Source organism: Leopardus geoffroyi, chromosome C1 (assembly GCF_018350155.1).
Source record: "Leopardus geoffroyi isolate Oge1 chromosome C1, O.geoffroyi_Oge1_pat1.0, whole genome shotgun sequence".
NCBI classification, from domain to species: domain Eukaryota; kingdom Metazoa; phylum Chordata; class Mammalia; order Carnivora; family Felidae; genus Leopardus; species Leopardus geoffroyi.
In genome coordinates this window covers 44211919-44233480 of record NC_059328.1, presented here as the reverse complement: position 1 = coordinate 44233480, position 21562 = coordinate 44211919, and the positions used below count along the sequence as shown (strand labels likewise).

The window sequence follows — 21562 nt, the reverse complement described above, 5'->3', positions numbered from 1 at the left end:
CTAATTGTTGTTTTAGGGAAAAGGTAGGAATGGATTTGACAAATGAGAGAACACTGGCCCTGTGATCTGAGCATGCACAGCATGGCAGGCCCAGAGACAGGGGCTGGGAAGACAGACAGAGACAGAGAGCATAGGATACGATCTCGAGACAGCAGGAGGCACAGGGCCGGGGCATCCAGAGGAGGGAACAGCAGAGCCGAAACGCGGTCATGGTGAAGGGGCCCAGCAGCCGGGCAGGGTTTAGACCTCACAGGCCTCGTCTACAAGGGGAAGCGTCCCTGGCAGCTTTGCAATTGGGCCCCTTCTTGGGTCAGGAAGAACCCTCAGCCCCCGGGGGGCCCTGGTCCCTCCCCTTACCTATGCTTGAAGGCGTTGTTGACGATGGCCTTGAGCACCAGGCGGTCCCCAACCTGGGAGGGGCCCCGGAAGTGGAACATCTCAATGGTCTTCAGCGTAGGGTGGGCTCGGCACAGCCGGCTGGGGGCGGGGAGACAGGACAAAAGCCCCCGGTGCTTCAGCCACGGGTTTGGGCCAGACTCTCCCCCTGCCCCCATCCACAGACCCAGCCCAGAATCACATGCACCGCCCTCTGGCCCCCCCACTCCCACCTGGCCCAGGACACTTCTGCCCAGAAGAACAGAACTAAAGTCCCCTTTCATAGCTTAGAACAGTCAGGTCTATGTGCACTCAAGCAGCTGAGCTTGAGGGGACAGAAGAAAGAACAGGGCCTGGGGCAAATCCCTTCCCCATTTTCCTTCAACCTCTATGCCCAGCACCTGCTGCTTCTACTACCTAACACCCCCCTCCCGGTTACCCAAAGCTACTTGTCACTCAAGGCCCAGCTGAAGAGCTCTCCTTCAGGAAGCCTGCCGCGCTGTGAACTTATTCTGAGATCTTATCACACTTATCACACACGTAGATAGGGCTGCCCAAAATGGCATTGCGTATGCGCTGTGTCCCACAGGGTAAACACAGGGGAGGGGCCGTTGGAGCCAGGCTCTTTAGAGGTAAGGGTTAATCCCCCTGGCTGAGGAAGACACTCCCCGTAAATACAAAGTCATGCAGGTACTAGGGCATCAGTCAGGGAATGTCCATTATCATAACTATAAAAAAGACCCCAATATTTAGAGAAGAACAAGCCCCAGACAAGTGCAGAGATTATAGAAGAAGGAAGGAATTATTTTCACCCGTAGGGAGAAGGGAACCGTTAAGAGAGGCTTCCTGGATTTTAGCAGACCAAAAGTAGTGAAGTGGCATGGAGGCAGGTTAGAGCAGGAGCAAAGGCAGAGGCTAGGAATTCGGGGAGGGGATGGGGATGGGCAAATGGCTTGACGTGCACCTGGGGACCTAAGATACAAGAAGACAGCAGGGAGGGCCAGGTCAAGGGGAGGCCTTAGCTCCAAGGGGCTTGGCATTTCCAATGTAGGCGGTGGGACTGCGGGGTTGTTGTTTTTTTTTAATTTTTTCTTTAATGCTTATTTATTTTCGAGAGACAGAGCACGAGCAGGGGAGGGGCAGAGAGAGAGGGAGACGCAAAATCCAAAGCAGTCTCCAGGCTCTCATCTATCAGCACAGAGCTGGATGAGGGGCTCGAACCCACAAACCATGAGATCATGACCTGAGCCGAAGTCAGTGCTTAACCGACTGAGCCACCCAGGTGACCCTGGGTTTTTTTTTTTAAGACAAGGAAGGAAAGGCCAGCTCACAGAAAACCACTCCTCTCTGGTTCTCCGGGTCTGAAAGCCCCGGGCTACCCTAACAGAACAGCCAAGCTCCTGAAGCCTTGAATGCCAATGCCAAGCTGGGGGTTCCCACCCCTCCCCACCCAGAGGGAGCTGGCCAAGGGAAGAAGGGAGAGAAAGGAAGGGAAGCAGAGGCAGCACACTCTCCCCTCACCTGGCTGCGATGGTGGCCACGTTCTCCATCCAGGCCATGATCTGGCCCCCAAAGGTATTGCCTTGGTGATTGGCATGGGGGGGCAGCACCAGCTCCACGCTCTCCACGCGGGTCCTCTCGGCCGGCACCATGCAGCTGCAGTCTCTACTCTCCAGATCTGACCGGGAAGGACAGAGGGAGGGAGGTGGGAAGGGGAGAAGTTCCCGAGGGCAGACCCTCCCACTGGGCAAACGCAGGGGCCCCGCCACCAGCACGATCTCTGTCATCCAGATTCTTTTACTGGCTCAGCACCACGTGCGCTGGCCCTGGGTGAGGAACAGGAGGACACGGGACGGGGGAGAGGAGGCTGTCTCGGGGCAGTGGGCGGGACACCCACTTGGAGAGAAGACACACCTGGGTCTGAACCTCAGGTTCAGGTTGTGTGACCCGAGCCAGCCAAGTAAGCCTCTCTGAACCTGTGTCCTCAGCTGTGAAGGGGCAGATGTCAAACCCAGCCCATCAGGGTCATGCAGATGGAGTATGGTCGTGACCCGAGAGTGCTTGGCACCGCAGTCAGGAGACAGACTCTCAAAAGGATAGTTCTTTCCTCCCTCTGCCCCGACAGGCCCTGTCCCTCTGGGGCAATGGCATCAGGAGATCCTCAGCAGGAGAGGCCAGAGAGTGGGCAGGGCCCTGCGGGTCAGAGGAGCAGATACTGATACGACCCCCACCCGCCCAACTCAAAGAGGTGCCAGGGAGAGACTTGTCAGGGAGGGCCCATCAGAGAGGTGGCCTTTGGCTTGGCTTGCAGGCTGCTCCGAGATGCCACAGACAGGGAGGAGAGAGCTTGAGGGGGCCTGAGCCAAGGTCTGGAGACCGGGCAGGTAGGACAGTCCCAGGAAGCAATGAGGCCGTGGCTGGGTTGGAGCTGAGGGCAAGTAGGAGGACAGCACCAGGTGAAGCTGCATGGCCCGCCAAGGGCCCAGATGCCAGGCTAAGGCATCGGGACTAACCTTTGCGTGGAAGGGCTATCAGGACAAGAGGGATTTAGGAGGGCTGCAGTGGATCGGTGGCCCTGGGGAATCTCAATGACAGTGGGAAGAGCTGGGAGCCCCCCCCCCCACCTAAGCCATAGCCCCCAGACCTTGCATACATAAGGCACACAGAACTCAGAGCCCCTCTCACTGCTTGACTGAGGCAGCTGGTTGCACCTGCTCTCTTCCACCCTGGGCGGCTGGACCACTTTGAACTGTCCTATAATTAATTGCCTCCTTTAGGTTTCAAGGAAGACTCCACGTCCTAACGCTCTGGAGACTGGTGAGTGAATCCAAGGTTACCCCTCTGGGCCTTTGCCCAGCCTGTGCTCTCTGTCAGGAAAACCTTTCCCTATCTCTCCATCTGTCAAAATCCTCCTCGTCCACAGGGGATCTTTGTGTGCTGGTATAGAACAATCTCCCACATGTACTTTCAAGGGGAAGGAAGGAAGATACAGAACACTATGTTCTGTATGTTCCCTTTTGGGTAAAACGAGAGGGCTAAATAATACACAGCATGCTTAAATATGCAGGGAATCTTCTGGAAACATCTCCCAAAATGAGTAACTGGAGGGAGCCTGGGTTCTGGGTGGGAGAGAGTCTTGCTTTTTATTCTATATTTATATCTATATGATTTATGTATATATGTGTATATATCTATGTGTGTATATCTATGTGTTCATATATATATGTCCTTTTAAAAAAAAAAAAACCTACAGTCTTCAAGGCCACGCTCAACAGTACCTTCCCCAACATGTTTTGGATAACAAAGGGTTTTCCTGACGTCCTAATTCCATCTTCACGGCTCCCGGGAGCTGAGCAAGAGGCCCAAAAAGACCCTTCCCTGAAGCAGACTTTGAAGCAAGAGGGCCATCAGGACAGCGAGCGGACGTTCCAAGGAGACTCCCTTCCTCCCTCTGCCCACTGGGGGCCTGGGACAGAGGGGGCATGTAGCATGCCAGCTGCCCTCCCCACCCACGGCCGCTCACCATCCTGAATGACGCAGTTGGCCAGGAGGTCCTTGATGGTGTCCGCGTAGAGCAGCCGCATGCGCCGCCGTTCAGCCGCCACACTGTGCTCGGTCTTCTCCTCCTCCGTCTGCGGCGTGGTCTGCTTCAGCTTCACCTGTGGGCGGGGGTTGGCACGGGGGGTGCTCAGGACGGGTTTCCTGAAACAGCAGGAGTGCCTGTGCCCCAGCATCGTCACACACTTGGGGCGGCTGGATAGCTACAAGTCTTTGTGCCCTCTTTGTCCCCATCTTCCTGTTTCCGTGTTGACTGATATATCACTTTCACCCTCCAAATGCCCCAGTCCCATTTCTTGGGCAAAGGCATCCAAGACTCGGGGCATCTATAGGACGTGTGAGGGAATGATGAGGCCTGAAGAATCCCCGTGTGAGACACACAGGAGTAGGTGGGGAAGAGGAGAGAGAGAAGGTGCCTGGGGTCTGAACACAGGTAGGGGGAGCCGCCTCTGGGGGCTGTGGATTCCCTGAAGCACCCCCACCTGCACCCCTCGGTCAGTCCCCAGCCTCACCACCCTGGTCCTGGCCGGCCTTGACAAGCACCCGGGTGGTCCAGCCGCATTGTGCAGCCGGGGATAGCCCCCACCTTGGAGAGTTCCCGGTGGGCCACAAAGGTGGCCAAGGCCTTGCACACGTTCCACTGCTTCTCGGAGCACAGGTCCTCAGAGGCCACCTGGATGCCCACCTGGAGAGGAAGAAAGGGTGGGAGGAGTGAGGAGGGGAGAAACAGAGCTCCCGACCTGAGGTTCCACAGCTCAACGAGACAGGAAGTCCCACCCCAGGCCAGACCTCATATTCTTCTATCACTTACTGAGTCTAGACAGCCAGAAACCTGGGATAGGTTCTGATTCTACCCCTGGATCCCTGGAAAGCCTTGGGCAAGTCACTTCCCTTCTCTGGTCCTTGGCTTCCTCATCTATAAAATGGGAGTGAGCTTGGGGACGCCTGGCTGGCTCAGCCGGTAGAGCATGTGACTCTTAATCTCGGGGTCATGAGTTCAAGCCCCACATTGGGCATGGAGCCTGCTTAAAATATGAATGAATGAATGAGGGAGTGAATGAATGCAATGGGAGTGAGCATACCTACCCTGACAGGGTTACAGAGGGAATGAAAATGAGACTGAACCTAGCAAAGGACTTAAAGTAGGTAAAACGTTGGCTACATTGAAAAGACAGACATCTGGGGGGTACCCAGGGCATACCCAGAGACAGTCAGGACTCTGCTGCCCCAGCCTCAGTGGCCCAGCTGGGGGACATGGCCTGAGCCTGGCATCCACAGGTGGGAAATACAGTCGCTCCCCCAAAGCTCACAGAGCCCTGTGCATCACTTAAGAACCCTGCAGCATAGGACTCATGTTCCCATTTCACAGATGGGGAGACAGAGGCTATGGGAGGTAAGCTAACAGACTGCAGTTCAGGCTCTCCCTACTCCAGTCCTGTTGCCTCCAGGGTCAGGCATGGCAGCTGCCTTCCCTGCTTTCCCGTGACCACCTGGCTGCTGAAGAGAGTCTTAGGTTAAGGGTGAAGACCAAGGAGACTGGAAGTCAGTCTCACATTGGAATCTACGTGACCTGGTGACCTGGGACAAGCCTCTTCCCCTCCCTGGGCCTCAGTTTCACTTCTGTGCTAGGGGGTGTTGGACAGGAAGATCCTTAGGATCCCCCCAGCCCTGCCAGCTGTTTCAAAACTCTGCTGCCTCGACCAGGGCTCTGCAGGTGTGAGTGTGGCCAGGCTGGGGGCTGAGTAGGGAGAAGAGGTAGAAAACCTACCCACCCACCTACCCACCCCTAGGCAGCACCCACCCCACACACCTCCATGCTAGAGTTGAAGGCCCGGTTCACCTTGGCCTTGATATTCACCACTTGTCCGACACTGGGGAGAGAAGCGCAGGAGGTGAGCCTTCCACTGGGGATAGAGTGAGGGAAGGGAGGCCCCAGATACTTGCAGGGCCTCTGCTGAAGGCAACTGGCAGAGAAATGTCATGGCTTACGGAGCATGGTCACATCGGCAATGTCACCGAGTCCTCAAAGCAAGCTGGCAAGATAGTGTTAGTACCTTGTTGTACAGGTGGGAGAGTGGAGGCTGAGAGAGGGGGCGTGGTTTCACTCATCTCCCCCTTGTCCAGTGAATGCTCAAGCTTCTTTTTGCTTGTGGCTCCACAGTCCCCTCTTCAGGGAACCTGCCCCCACCCAAAGCCCGATATGGTTCATCCTCCCAACACTTCAACAGAGGGGGCCTCTGTCTCCCCCACAATCCTTAAGCTTCGCTGGGGCAAGGATCACATCTGCTTTGCTCACCATTGACTTCAAGGCCTAGCACACCTCACAGGGTAGGTCCTCCACAGACAGTGGCCTACTGAATGAACGCATCCCACATCTGCTGAATGCCTACTACGTGCAAGGGACTATAAACAAGGGGTGGGAAGGAAAACGGAAACATTTCAAGAATGCTTATGATGTCCCAAGCATTACCTCATTAGAGTCTCCAAATAAGCTTGACAAGCTTACATTAGAGTGGATTAAACACCCAAGAGGGTAAGCCATTTGCCCAAGGTCACCCAGCTAAAAAGTGACGGAGTCAGGGTTCTAGACTGTTCTGTTGACTACACCGGCCCCACCTTTTCCAGGTGCAGTCTGTCCCTCTGGAATAATTCCCATGTCCAGATGAACAGTCAGACTCCCTAGAGGGGCCACCTCACCTGCTCTGTGTCTAACCAGAGGCACAGAGTGTGCCCAGCTGATAGCCTATGAGGAGGAGGCAGAGGCTGGAGTGACCTTGCGCAAGTCCTTTCACCTCTCTGTGCCTGGGCCACAAACATGGACAGCACAGGCCTAATTTCTTTCCCAAAGGCACAGCCTCTTCCCCAAGGCTAGGAAGGGTCCCTTCCAAGGGGACTGCCTGTCAAGGGGTGGCAGTGGACAAGAGCCACAAAGGCCTGGGCTCCAGCCAAGCTCTACCGTGACTGTCACACTACTGAGTCGTGTGACCTGGGATGAGTCACTTTGCCTCTCTGAGCCTATCTCCTTGTCTGTAAAGTACAGAGAAGGCGTGACTACTGAGGGTCAGGCTAGAGGAGGTAAGACAGAGCCGGTGCCGGGAGCACCGTGAATAACGGGAGCTCACGTGTGCCAAGGACTTGTCCATTTCTGTTCATGTTGTTAGCGGTCCTAACTGGTCCCCGTGGAAGGGACTGTCGTTTTTTGGAGATGCGTGCTGACATATGGAGGGATGAGTGTCATGATGTCTGCAACTTACTTTCAAATAGTTCAGAAAAAAACAGAGAGAAGTCTGTGTATTTACTTATCCATATATAGATAACGCATATGTAGCAAAAAATGTTAATTCTTGAGTCTCGCTGGTGGTGATCATTGCACTATGCAACTTTTCTATAACTTTGAAAGTTTTCATTATAAGAAATTGGGAAAAAAATTCCATGATCCCCGAAATAAAAATAACAGTCTATTTTCTGTGGTGCTAAAAAAAAGAGAGAGATTTGTGTCTCTTCTTCATCCCCCTCCTCCTCCTCCCCCTCCTATTCATCCTCCTCCTCTTTCCTCTCTTTCTCCTCCCCCTCCTCCTCATCCCCCAACTACCCCCCTCCTCCCCCCTCCTCCACCTCCAAAGCCAAGCAGACACCCATTTGGACTCCTGAGCTTTTCTTCCTTCCTGACTGTCTTCCATCCCACAGCTCAAGCCAAAACCGGCTCCTTCCCCAGGGTCACTCCTTCCCCAGGGCCACTGCCCAACTTCCTCGGGGGCCACCTTAAGCCTCCAGCCCCCCAACACTCCCTCCAGGTGATCTTCACATCACAGAGGCAGCTCCCACAAACAAGTCTGAGCCCCATTCAAGCCCTTCCCCAGGACCAATCTACTGTCAAGGGACAGAGGAGCATGTTAAATGACACCACAGTGATGCTAACAGCAAAACCCAGATGATGGAGAACTAAGAGGGCAGATGACCAGGAGAGAGATGGTGAGGGGACAGGGTGCTGGGGGGAGGCGTAGCACCTATAGATAAAAAAAAAAAGACTTGAGCGACACAGCAATCAGTTGCAACCTTATTTGTATCTAGGCTTGGACAACAAAAATAACCATAAAGCAAAACAAAATGAAAACAGGGGCACCCGGGTGGCTCAGTTGGTTAAGACTTCGACTCTTGATTTCAGCTCAGGTCATGATCTCATGGTTTGTGAGATCAAGCCCCACGTCAGGCTCTGCACGGACAGCGCGGAGCCTGCTTGGGATTCTCTGTCTCTGCCCCGGGCTCCCTTGCACTTGCTCGCTCTGTCTCTCTTTCTCTCTCTCTCAAAATAAATAAAACTTTAAAAAATAGAATAATAGGGGTGCCTGGGTGGCTCAGTTGGTTGAGCATCTGACTTCAGCTCAGGTCATGATCTGGCAGTTCCTGAGTTCGGGCCCCGCGTTGGGCTCCATGCTGACAGCCGGAGCCTGGGAGCCTGCTTTGGATTCTGTGTCTCCTCTCTCTCTGCCCCTTCCCTGCTCACACTCTATCTCTCAACAATAAATAAATGTTAAAAGAAAAAAAAATTTTAATAGAATACTAAATTTTTAAAATGGAAAAAAACAAAAGCAGTTCCTACCACTTAGAGATACATTTTGAAATATTTTTAAATGGCAAAAACAAAAACAAACAAACAAACAAAACAACTTCTCCAGTTTTCCTCAGGTGCAGCCAGGCCTCTCCTGACCACCAACCATGCTCCTGACCCCATCCCCAGCTTGCCCTCCTTCCCAGCATCCTCTCTGGTTTGCCCTTCCACCCACATCCTCCTCGGCCCAGACTCACCTTCACTCTCTGAGTCCTGTGGCGGGTCTACCCACCATGCATGCCCACTCCCCACCCCCAGCCCTCTCCTCCCTAGCTCCTCTGGGTGCCAGAACCTGCATTGGCAGCAGAGACCTAGAACTGGCCCAGACACAGAGCTCCCCTTGCCTTCTAAGTGTCCCTACATACAGTATTGATGGTACTAAGCCAGTTCAAACACCTCCTCCAGGAAGCCCCCTTTGACTACCCCTTATGCCATTACACTCACCCCCAGACATACAGAAAATGCATCCCATTGGTTAAGAATAAGAGTTCCGGGGTTCCTGGGTCCTCCACTAGCTACCTGGTCTTAAGCAAGTTATTTTGGGGGCGCCTGGGTGGCTTGGTCTGTTAAGCATCCGACTTCGGCTCAGGTCATGATCTCACGGCCCGTGAGTTCGAGCCCCGCATCGGGCTCTGTGCTGACCGCTCAGAGCCTGCAGCCTGTTTCAGATTCTGTGTCTCCCTCTCTCTCTACCCCTTCCCTGTTCATGCTCTGTCTCTCTCTGTCTCAAAAATAAATAAACGTTGAAGCAAGTTATTTTGCCTCTCTGTGCCTCAGTTTCCTAACCTGTAAAATGAGGATACTCATAGCCAGAACCTCACAACATTGTTCTGAGGATTAAATAGGTTAATGTATTAAAAAAGCATTACAAATAAAGCATCAATATTAGTTCATTCATAGTGACAAAGGTACAACACCAATTAAAATGTTAATAACAGGGGAACTGGCTGTAGGGTATATAGGAACTTTCTGTATGATCTTCTGAGCTACAACTTTTTTTTTGTAAATCAAAAACTACTCTAGGGGCACCTGGGTGGCTCAGTCAGTTGAACAACCAACTCTTGATTTCAGCTCAGGTCATGATCTCATGGTTCATGGGATCAAGCCCATGTGCTGATGGCACGGAGCCTGCTTGGGGTTCTCTCCCTCCCTCCCTCTCACTCTCTGCTCCTTCCCCACTTGTGCACTCGCTCCCACTCTCTCTCAAAATAGATAAATAAGCACTTTTTTAAAAAACTACTCTAGGGGCGCCTGGGTGGCTCAGTCAGTTAAGCGTCCAACTTCAGCTCAGGTCACGATCTCGCAGTCTGTGAGTTCGAGCCCCACGTCGGGCTCTGGGCTGATGGCTCAGAGCCTGGAGACTGCTTCTGATTCTATGTCTCCCTCTCTCTCTGCCCCTCCCCCGTTCATGCTCTGTCTCTCTCTGTCTCAAAAATAAATAAACGTTAAAAAAAATTTAAAAATAAATAAATAAATAAAAAATAAATTAAAAAAAATTAAAAAACTACTCTAAAATAAAAGATATTTAGGGTATGACAAAGCACCCATGTGTCAGAGATCATGATTAGCATGGCACATACCCCTTGAATTCAAATTCTGTTTCTACACCTTCACAAATGGGAGCTCCTGGGGCACAGGGACCATGCTCCAGTTGACTTTGCATACCTGAAACCCAGCGTGGGCCTTGATCTGGAACAGGCGCAGGTAGTGACAAAGGACCGAATAAACGAAGACAGGAATTGGCCAAATTTTCTCCTTAACTCAACGTGCTGGTACCCAGAAAGCCCTGACTCAATCCTTGGCATTTGATGTCCTAGGCACTGATGGTGAGTTTCGGAGCAGGAGCGGAGGCCAAAACACCGTATGCAGCCCCTGCAAGGCTGGGCTGAGGGCTTTGCATCAGTGTAGACAGTTTATTGGGGTTTTTTTAATGTTTATTTATTTTTGAGAGAGAGAAGCAAGTATGAACGGCAGAGGGGCAGAGAGAGACCACACACACAGAATCCAAAGCAGGCTCCAGGCTCTGAGCTGTTAGTACAGAGCCTGCCGCGGGGCTCGAACCCACGAACCGCAAGATCATGACCTGAGCTAAAGTTGGACACTTAACTGACCGAGCCACCTAGGTGCCCCAGTATAAACATTTTAAAAAGCAACTAGAAAACAAAACAAAACAAACTGCAACGTAGTGAACTCCTCATTCTTGGAGGCATGTAAGCGGAAGTTGAATGGCCCAAGTTTCTGACTCAGGCTTTTCCAAGGGACCTTGCCTAGGAAACATTCTACAAGTGACCAATGACCCATAGAGAATGTCCAAGTTCAAATAGATATGCACCGTTTAAGACTAATGCCTTCCATTCTGCAGATCAGAAAACTGAGGCCCAGAGAAAGAGACTGACCGCCCCAAAGTCACACAGCACCCCATGATGCCACCTCAGCAACGTCCAAGTCCAAACCTGGCAGCGGGAACCCACCCCGCAGCACCCAGCAGCAGCCCGGCTCCTAGCCCGTGACTCTCCCAGAGCCCCTGCAGACGGGCCACTACCTGCTCTGCAAAGGCCCTCGGTCTGTCAAGTCAGGTTCCAGGGCTCTGCACAGCTCACAGGCTGACCAGGTGGGGAGAGGGAGGAGGAGCCCTGCGTTGGTGGTGGGCAGACCAGGGGGACCAAGGAGCAGGAGGGGCCACTTACCTGATGGTGTGCTCAAAATAGATATCGTCCATGGAGGCGGTGACGCAGGGGCAGCCAGCGTGCCTCTCGGCTGGCATCAGAAGAAAGCCGTGGGTTAGCATCATCCCCTGTCACCAGGCCTCTGATCAAATGTCAGGCGGCCAGAGCTAAGGTTGTGCCTCCTTGCCCACACCCACCCTTCTCTAGTTTTCTTCACCTCGCTTACTGCGCCCTGACCCTGCTTATCTACCCAGGTTTTGTCCATCTGGGGTCTCTCCCTTCTGCCAGACTGCAAGTTTCTTGAGGGCAAGGATTTTTGCCTGTCTTGTTCACTGCGGTGCCCCAGCCTGGGAACAGTGCCTGGCTCAGGAGACACTCCATGAGCAGCTGTTGAATGAATGAAAGATCACACTGGGCTATTCTAGTTCTCGGCCCGCTCAGGTGCCGTACCCCGGTCCAGTCACCTTCACCCACCTCTGTTTCCCTGCCCGAGTCATTCTTACTGGCAGGACTGCGTTCACTACCTTAGTCCCTCCGGAATCCCTCCCCTGTCCCCAGGGCTGAGTCACGGCTTCTGGTCTGTTCTCCCACAGACCCAATTCTGCCTCTTTCCCAGTGCTGGGGGGCAGGTAGATCACCTATCTGTGCCCCTACTGGACGGTGAGCCCCCTGCGGGTGGGAGAGTACTCAGAGCTCAGTTCAGCTCCACTCAACTCAGCAAGGCGGGCAGCGGTGGCCTTTGCTCAGGGCACTCTCGGGTCAGTCTCGGAGCAGCCACATTTGAAGGTGCAGGGACAGAGCTGTGGAGGTCTGGGGGAGCGAGGGTGGGCCCCAGCTGAGCGTGGAGAAATTGGAGGGGGCATCTCAGGCGGCTGGAACAGTACGAGCAAAGGGCAGGACGAGGAAGGAGCACGGCGCTCGGGGGGGCCAGTGACCGCCTCTGATAATGGAGGCCTCCCCTCTGGGTGGTGGGGCCACCGGTGGGAGGACAGTTGCACCAAGCACGGGCTCACCGGACAGGCAGGCCGTGGTGTCAATCCACTTGAGCAGCTGCCCGACGCTCAGCTCGCCACGCTGGTTGGTGTGGCAAGGCAGCACGAGCTGGCTCATCTGCACCTCGGTGGGGTTCCGGTACCCCTCGCCGCCCGCCATGGCACCGTCGTCTTTCTCTGCGTGCGAGGCTGACTTCCGGGACAGGCGGCTTGAGAACACGGAGGCGAAGCCCTGGGAAGAGGTGGGGACGGGAGGTCAGCTCACTGCAGGATCTCCCGGGTCCGCCCGACCTGAGACCCGACTGCCACAGGGAGAGCAGACGGCGCCCCAGGGACACCTCCCGCCAGACCCCAACTCCAAGAGTGGCCACCACCCTCAGACCCCAGGAGGCTCGCTGGATGCCACTTCCACCCAGTTTCCTCTTGGCCAGCACCCCACGTTCACAGGACCTCGGACCTCAGGGAGGGGGAGGGGAATTCAGTCCTTCTCCCTCCAGCTCATGGGCCAGTTGGCTCAAGGTCTGCCTCAGATTGACCTTCATTCTTGCAAGACTCCCCCTCTCTCTGCAGGGAGGCCTGGTGAGCCCTCTAGTAGTCAAGCCTGGGGATCTGTTGTCAATAAAGTAGTCCAAGAAGCAGCCGCTATTTCGCCCCCAAAGGGCCCTTCCTCGGGCTCCTTCTTTCTGCAGACGACACCAAAGGCAGCACCCCCGTTGGGTGTCCGCCTGTCCCAAGCACTTGGCTTTATGACTAGGCGCGCTCACGCAGTCCCTGAGCAGCTGTCTGAACCAGGCCAGGGCCGCAGCAGCTTCCAGCTGGAGAAGCAGCCGAGAAAATCCTCAAACTCCTGAACTGAGGTGAAATTTCTGCCCAGGGCCCGGCTTGCCTCATTCCCTGGGCGGAGGGGGTAGACGAGCACCCGGCAGCGGCCTGGATGGGGTGGGCTGGGGAAGGGGGGGGCCTCCCGTCTCTCTGGCCCGCTGTCCCTAAGAGGCCGTGAATGAGAGCTGGGGACACCTGCATGTGTGGGAAAAGTGACACAAGTTCCGATTCTCACGGCAATGATAACAGCCGCTGCCAATACTGATGTAGCGCTTACTAAGCGGCAAATACTCTCTTCTGAGCACTTTGCGTGTCCTGATTCCATTTTATTCATGCAAAAAAAAAAAAAGAAAAAAAAGCCTGAGGTAGGTTCACTGGCGCCCTCGCTTTACAGGTGATGAAATGGAGGTCCCAGTACGTGGCAAAGTCTGGCTGCGGCACAAGGTCTGGCTGCAAAGCCCGAGGTCCTACCCCCCCCACTACACGGTCTGCTCCTGGGGCTGAGAAGAATCCAGGGCCCTGGGCCTGGACTCAGCAGCAACCAGTGCCATGACCCGACGCTGACCCTACCACAGACGCACACGGGGTCAAGGACGGCTCTCGTGCTGGAGTCCGTGCTCCTTGAGTAACCTCCCCCATGAGGCTCCCGTAGCTAATTCAATACGTTCAAAGCACGCCAGGGTGACTCGTTCAAGGTCACTGACCCCCAAGGGGCAGAAGTAGGATTCAAACCAGGCCTGTCTGACCCAGAATAGCTTTTGGGTTCCCAGAGAGGCATCTTGTTCCCGAGAGCCCCTGGGTATGACCAACAGTGCCAGACTCCGAGGGGAGAGAGGAGGGCAGCCCCAGCCCCAGCAGCCTGGGAAGAGGCCTGCAGGGTGCCAGGCTGCCAGGCTTGCAGGCTCCTGTCGGTGTCTGGCAGGCCACTGTGGTCCAAGCAGCAGGACCCGTCACCATGGTAACCACTGCCAAGGCATTTCCGGCCTGTTGTGCAGGGCGGGGGTGGGGGGGGGGGGGGTGCTGTGGCGCTGCATGATGTGGCTGCCTTTCTGGGTGTGGGAGATGGCGGAGGGAGGAGGCAGACAGATTCCATTTACCCACGCTCTTCCCAAACCCATGCCACAACCAGGGGTTCTGGGCAGAACATTCCAGAAAGAAGTGAAAGAGCAAGTTAGGGAAATGGGGGAGGCAAGACGCAGAGGATGAGTGGTCAGAAGAAAGGGAGCAGACCATCGGGGGTTTCTGGGCAGTTCCAGGCATACACACGGGGAAGCCCTACACACTATGCCTCTGCTTTACAAACCTGTTTTCACATCTGCCACCTCACTGGATCCTCCCAAGGAAGGCAGAGGGTGAGGACTGCTGACCCCATTTTACAAAAGACGAAAGTGAGGACGGAAAAAGCCCTAGACCAGCGGTCCGGACACCTGAGTTCCAGTCCTCCCTCTGCTTCTCACCTGCTCGGTCTCCACTCCCACCAGCCTCCTATTTCCTATTCTATGAAAAAGAGTCCCTGCCCTCCCATTGAACTGTACATGCCTGGAGGCAGGATCTTGGCCTTGTTCAATCATTCATTCATTCACCAAGCATTTCTCCTTTACCCTGGACCTAACATTGAGAGAACAAAGATAAATTGGTCCATTCCCTTTGAGAAGCTCCTGCTTAGTGCTTACGCTTAGAAGGTCCCGGCACACAGTAGGCCCTCACCAAAGGTTTGTGGGGGGACGATCAGAGGCAGACTTGAGTTCAAATCCTAGCCCTGTCCCTCTGATGCTATGTGATTCCGGATTAAGTCCCCTCCCCTTCTGAACCTCATCTGTGACTCGCTGGGCAGGCAGAGGCAGGCGAAGATTGCCAATCCCTAAGGTACCCCCAGTTCTGGTTTCAGGATTCCGGACTCTAACCCCGCAGGGTTCTAGCATGTCCAGCTGACATTTCCATTGAAATGGAAGCTGAGAAGTCCTGTCACCCTGTCAGACAGGAAACAGCGTGATCTTCTGAGCAGGGCTGAGCTCCCAGGCAAACTGAGGGCCAAGACCTGCTGTGGCTGTCCCCCTGTCTCTTCAAAGAGAGGGGCCCAGAGCCCCTGGGCTGGAGCACGAGTAGAAGGGACAGAGTAGCACTGGCGGGCCCAGGCACAGCCTCTCAGACTCCAACTCCTTCTTTGGCTCTAAGGCAGTCTGCCCACACCATGGCAGGCCAGGCTGGTCCTCCTCCTATCCCAAGGTGGGCAGGCAGCCAGCCTGGGTGACAGGGGCGTGTGCAGCCCAGACAAGCTCTGGCCAATGGGGCCCCAGAGCCAGGCCACTCCTCCCAGGGCCAGTCACGGGAGAGCAGAGGCCCTGGATGGAGTCAGGGACTGCAGCAGCCAGGCAGGCTGAGCCAAGACAGCTGACAGGGAGGGCAGAGCCTGCTACGAAGGTGGAGAGGGCACCCGGGGGTCAGAGATGTACCCTCTCAGATGGCAGATGTGCCTGCGGCTGGCCCAGACCACAGCAGACCTGGCCAGATTTGGTCATCCCAGACTAGGTCTCAGCTGGCTACACCATGGGCTCTGCGTCCCTCCTCCCAGGCCACAGGAGGCATCCCGTGTCACAGACCTGCTGCGTCAGAGCAGGAGAGGCCACTTTGCCCAATCCCTTCGCAGCTGAGGAGACTGACACACACAGAGGGACAGGCTGGTCCAGGGTCATAGAGCTGAGGAGCCAGGATGAGCCCCCCTGGGCCAGGGCTCCTTCTAGACGATTTGACAACAACCCCACACAAACAGACGACCTCGATGTCCTCTCTCTCCTAAGTACCAAGTCCCAGTGACCTGCCTTCCCTAAACTCTCAGGCTCCCCCTCTGCCCTGACAGCTCAGGCCCTGGCTAGGCACTGCCCGCTCACTGGACTGTCTCCACAGCCTGTCCCCAGGCCTCCAGTCTCTCCACCTCCTTCTAGCTTCCACAAGCACCAGAAGGATCTTCCCAAACAGCAAATCCACCAACACGACAACCATAATTTTCTGTACCCTGTCTTGCAGGACAACTAGGTCTGGCTTTACAGCCCCACCCACCCATGCACCCACCCCCATCCCCCACATACTGTGGGACTTCATTCTGTCCCTTAGGACCACACAGACCTCTCTGAAGAGCAAGCCAGACCAGACACCTCCCCTGCTCAAGACTCCTCAATGGCTCCCTACTGCTCTCAGGATAAAGCTCCTGCCAGGGCCCCAGCAGCTGCTCTCCCAAGGTCTAGACCACATGCCATTCCTCAGAGCACCACTCTTACCCAGTTCCTTTCCCCACCATGTGGGTGCTGCTTCTGCCTAGGATCCCTTTATCTGCCCTGTGTGCCGGGTAAGCTCTTCCTCCTCCCTCGTCAAGCCCCCACCACCTCTTCCGCAAAGAAAGTTGGGGCCTCCCTGGCCCCACAGCCTCATCTGTCTCCATCACAGCCCCAACCAAACTGTGTAGTCACTGTTTTGACAGCCACCTCCCTCATCAGATACGCATTCCCTTGGGACAGGAACAGACTCAGTCCTACCACAGAGCAGGTGCCGAATAAAACCTACAGAAGAGGAAAAGGAAGGAAAACGCTGGTGACAGGGCGGTCCCAGAGCTGAGATGTGAAGACAGGATGGTTTAAGGGGCACAAAGGACACGAAGGGGGAACAGAACAACAGTGGCTCAGGGGATGGGACCAGGAGGGCAAAAAGAAGCAGGTAGGAAAGTACTAGGTACCTGTGTGGGTGGAGTCAGAGGGAGAGGGGCCAAGGAGTCTCTGGAAACCGGGGAAAAACTCCCAGAGAAGGTTGTGACTTACAGTGATGAGGCAGGAAACAAGACCAGTGAGGGAGATCTTAGTGCCTTCAGGAACCATCTGGAACAGGCCTAGAGCAGAGGAGACCCACCTATCCTGGCAGGGAAGAGCAGGCTTGTGTGACCTCTCAACCGACCCACCATGACACGAGACAGTACACAGGCCACCGGGGTCAGTCTGGCCTGAGTTCAAGTCTGATTCCACAACTAACTCATGTGACCTTGGGCAAGCTGCCCAACCTCTGTGGGCCTCAGTTTCCTCGGCTGGAAGAATGGGATTATAACATGCACTTCATTGGTACGTATGTCATTGTGGGGATGAAATGAAACGAGATTAAGTGTTTAAGGCTCGTACCACACCCCCACCCCCACCCTCGTTATGACCAACATTTATTGAGCACTTACTGTTAGCATTATAAAGCTGAGTTGGGGCTTTCCACAGAAACATAGCTGGGAGAGACCCAAACATAGTTCACACTGACTGTTTACCCAGTACTTTCTCATCTGAGTTCACCAGAACATCAGGGCAACCCTGTGAGGGGTTGTTAGCCCCTTTGAGAGGTTTGGTGAGAATTCAAAAAGCCAGTGACAGCGGAACAGACATTCAGGCCTGTGTAGGACACTGCAAAGCCCATGTTCCTCCCTCTCCACTTCCTGAGGGGGTGGGGACCAGAAGGCAGGCCCCAGGGGGGCAGGGAGAAGCAGCCTTTGGCCCACCCTAGGAGCCACCGGCCAGGCCTCATGAAAGGCCTGATTGTCTGAGCCAGGCCACTCCGAGCAGTGTGAGGAAGCCATCCAAACTAGACACCCTGTCTTCACAAAGCGGGAATCCAGCCTCTCAGAGAAACAGGGTGGCCTCCTGGAGGTTTCCCACTAGCAAAGCGGCGACATTTGTCAACATCCTAAATTCCGCCTCGGGCCTATTCCCCCATCTTCCTCCCAAAAAAGGCTCTGAGGCAGCCTGCACAGGCACAGCACACAGACCCCACAGGCACCCAGAGCTGAAATGCAAACAAAGCTACGGAACCAAATAAGGGAAGAGAGGACTATGTTAGGAATCCACTTGCACAAAGATCCTGCCAGAGAGAATTGCATTTCACCTTGAGATTCCCAGCAGACATAAAAAGGCGAAAAGGGGTAGCAGTGGGTACCAAACTCATAGAGTTAAAAGCAGAGAGCTCCCATCCACGAAACCAGCTTCAGGGCCGGGAGGAGGACACCAGGGGGCTGTCCCGTCGGCTTCTGATTGTCATATAACGTGAGATCATATCTTCATTCTATAGGATAAAACAATGGTCCCCAGTGCCCTCTACAAACATCCTCATTCTGCCTCTGGCCACAGGCTGTGTTGGCACTTGACATTTTTTCACGATTTTTCACAAACATGCAACCAGTCAGTGACCAAAAAGAGTAGAGGCCAGGACCCTGAGTCTCCGTCCACAGGCTGATCAGGCACTGGGCTTCCCCCTTCTTCTGACAGCCAGCTCTTATGCTCTCCCAGTATGAAAGAGGGGGACGGGAGGGCCACCAACCTTCTAATCCTGCCCTACACCCCCACTCTGACGAGGAAGGGAGGTGGGGTATGGGGTACAATTGAAACTCTGAGCTAAGGACAAGCTTTCCTCAGGGTAGCCCCATCCTTCCAGAAGTAGAGCTTCATGGGACATGGGACAAAACTGAACATCAATGGAACTTTTATCAGTTCCTCGTCCCCAGAAGACCTTGGACAATTATTTTACCTCTCCATGTGTCAGTTTCCTCATCTGCCTAATGGGGATAATAAAAGAACCTGAAGTTATAGTGAGGATTATAAAAGACAGTAAGCCCACTAGAATGGCTATAACCAAAATCATGGACAATAACAAGTGTTGGCAAGGATGTGGAGAAAAACAGAACCCCTGCCCATTGCTGGGGGGAATATAAAATGTTTGACCCACCATAGAAAACGGTTTGGCAGGTCCTCAAAAAGCTGAGCATAGAAACACCATATAACTTTGCCATTCCATTCCTAGGTATATACCCAAAGGCACTGAAAACAAGGCCTCAAACAAATACATATACACACATGTTCATAGCAGCACTATTCATAACAGCCAAGAGGTGGAAAGCATCCAAATGTCCGTCAGTGGATAAATGGATAGACAAATTGTGGTATATCCATATAACACAGCATTAGTCAGCTGTGATCGATACATAAGGAATGATCAATACATAAAACGTGGATGAATTTCAAAGCATCATGCTAAGTGAAACAAGCCAGATGCAAAAGGTCACACAGTGAATGGTTCCATTTATATGAACTCCCCAGTACAGATAAGCCCATGGAGACAGAAAGCAGATTGGTGGTCACCAGGGTCCTCCTGTCCCCAGGAGGAAAGGGGAGACACTTCTTAAAAGTTAAGGGGCTTCACTTTGAAGTGATGGAAAGGTTGGAACTAGATAGAGGTAGTGGGTGTACTAAGTTCCACTGCACTGTACTTGAAAATGGTTGGGGCGCCTGGGTGGCGCAGTCGGTTAAGCGTCCGACTTCAGCCAGGTCACGATCTCGCGGTCCGTGAGTTCGAGCCCCGCGTCGGGCTCTGGGCTGATGGCTCAGAGCCTGGAGCCTGTTTCCGATTCTGTGTCTCCCTCTCTCTCTGCCCCTCCCCCGTTCATGCTCTGTCTCTCTCTGTCCCAAAAATAAATAAACTTAAAAAAAAAAAAAATGGTTAATTACATTATGTGTGTTTCACCTTGATAAATTAATATTATTTTTTAACTCTTAAGAGTAACCATTTTAGACAAATAATAGGGAAGTCTGCTAATTTAACTTAAATTAAATATAAAATGTCAAATGCATTTTTTTAAAAAAGATACTGGAAGCAAGAGTGTTTAGCATGGTAAAAATGTTAGGTTTCATGATTAGCTGTCTAGGTCTCAGTTTGCTCATCTGTCAAGTGGGACATTTAACTAGACAGTCTCCAAGACTCTTTTTAACCATGAAGGGTTTGGCATACAGGAAGAACTCCTTACCAAGGCCCATGAGGCCCCGCAGAGGGGCTTGTCACACCTCCCACCACAGGGCCTTTGCTTATGCTGGTCCCTCTCTCTAGAGTGCTCTTCACCTCTGCAAAACCTACTCACCCTTCGTGTCCATCACCTCTTCCCCACTCTCATGATCCTGACACCACGTACCTCCCCTCTCTAATACTCTCTACTCCAACAACATTCAGTGCACCGTGGGAGTATTTGGGTGGCCTAGACCAGAAGACACAACAGGCAGGAGCCCTGTCTTTCTCCTCCTAGAGTCCACAGGGCCCAGCACAGCACCTGGCTCACTGTGGACCAAGTGAATGAGTTTGTTCAGTGGGTCCCCAACCGCCACTAGTGTCACCCCATGTAGACACTCACCCCAGGGAGAATGCCAGCCATGAGGTCAGGTGAGGTTCCCCACTAGAGACCCCACTCCCACTCCTGCCCCCTCACCCCATTCTAGAACAGAGAGCCTAAACACCACCTGCCTCCCTCCACCCCCAAGGGTAAAAATAACCTTGTCTGAAATCTGACACCTACCCTCAGCCAGGTCATCTTGAAAACTCCCCCTGTCCCACTGAGAAGCCTGCCAGGGGCCAGACGGGTGAGGAGGGCATTTTCTGAATGTTTTCCCATTCATACCTCATATTTGAGGCATTGTCCCTGGGAAGGTACACAGGGGACCCGAGCCTGGAGAAGTCCCAAGTCCTGCCCAAGGTCCCCCAGCTCTGAAGCACAGAGTGCTGGCCTCTAGCCTCCATCTATACCACAGCCCCTTCGTCCACTGTGAGGGTGAGAAGGGCTTTGGAGATGGATTACAAACTGCTTGCTTGTGTGGACGGGGAAACAGGCATGGGCGGCTCTCTGTCCAAAGGCCTTCAGAGTCAGGCAGACCTTGGGTAAGCTATTGAGGAATTGTTTCCTTCTTGGGGGGAAGAAAGAAACCAAATACCCCCACCCCATCTGCATCCAAGAGTAGCGTGAGAATTAAGGGAGGTCCCCAAACCAAAGGCACCCGGCTAACTGTGAGGTGCTGTGCACATGTGAGGGGGCAGTTGGCTGTCAGCGGCCTTGGTTTCTCACTTTGGGGAAACGGAACCATGGGGAGCGGAGACAGCGTGGGACAGTGGGTTCCGGAGGTGGGCAGATTACACGTGAATCCCAGACCTGCCCTCAGAAGCGCAGGGGCCCCAGGCAACTTGCTTCCCCTCCTCCCGGTTCAAGGGCAAGGCACCCCCACGCACCCCTCCCTCTCTGTAAAGGAGTACTTTGCAGCCTGTCCTGAGGTGGAAAGGAGGGAGCAGATGGCAGGTGCTTGGTAAATGGTGGTGGTTCGCTTCCTGTGAGTCGGAGGGGGGCCTGCCGGAGTGGGCCCCGTCCTCCCGGAGCCAAGGTCTAGATGGCAAGTCGCACGGAACAAGGGGATACACTGAGGGAGCTTGTGTGGAAGCTGGAGGACGAGGCACTGGCTGCGTGTGGCCCCCCTGCAAGCACCCTCACGCCCACCCCTCTGTACTGTCTGGGCCCTGCCCTGGCAGTGTGCCCCCCGACGAAGGACCCATGGCCTGGGAGCACAGTTTTTCATTTCTCTGGCCCCACCTTCCTCATTTATAAAATTGCAGAGGAGACTGAGAGCAGTCACCCTCCCACCGTCTTTTTTTTAAATTTCTTTCAATGTTGATTTATTTTTGAGAGACAGAGAGACAGAGCACAAGCAGGGAGG

At 54.0% G+C, this 21562-nt stretch overlaps 1 protein-coding gene across 4 annotated transcripts in view; it reads right to left on the bottom strand.

Moving 5' to 3' along the window:
• ACOT11 (acyl-CoA thioesterase 11) overlaps positions 1-21562 on the bottom strand; it is a 46880-nt gene that overhangs the window by 12535 nt on the left and 12783 nt on the right. For 3 of the 4 annotated variants that reach the window (XM_045477517.1, XM_045477518.1, XM_045477515.1), the window contains exons 2-8: positions 12222-12432; positions 11230-11299; positions 5735-5804; positions 4520-4618; positions 3899-4034; positions 1897-2053; positions 358-477 (exon numbers count right to left, since the gene is read on the bottom strand). In XM_045477517.1, the coding sequence (XP_045333473.1) occupies positions 358-477; positions 1897-2053; positions 3899-4034; positions 4520-4618; positions 5735-5804; positions 11230-11299; positions 12222-12432 (863 nt within the window). The remainder of the gene's footprint in view (positions 1-357; positions 478-1896; positions 2054-3898; positions 4035-4519; positions 4619-5734; positions 5805-11229; positions 11300-12221; positions 12433-21562) is intronic. The other variant, XM_045477516.1, reaches the window with a different exon arrangement.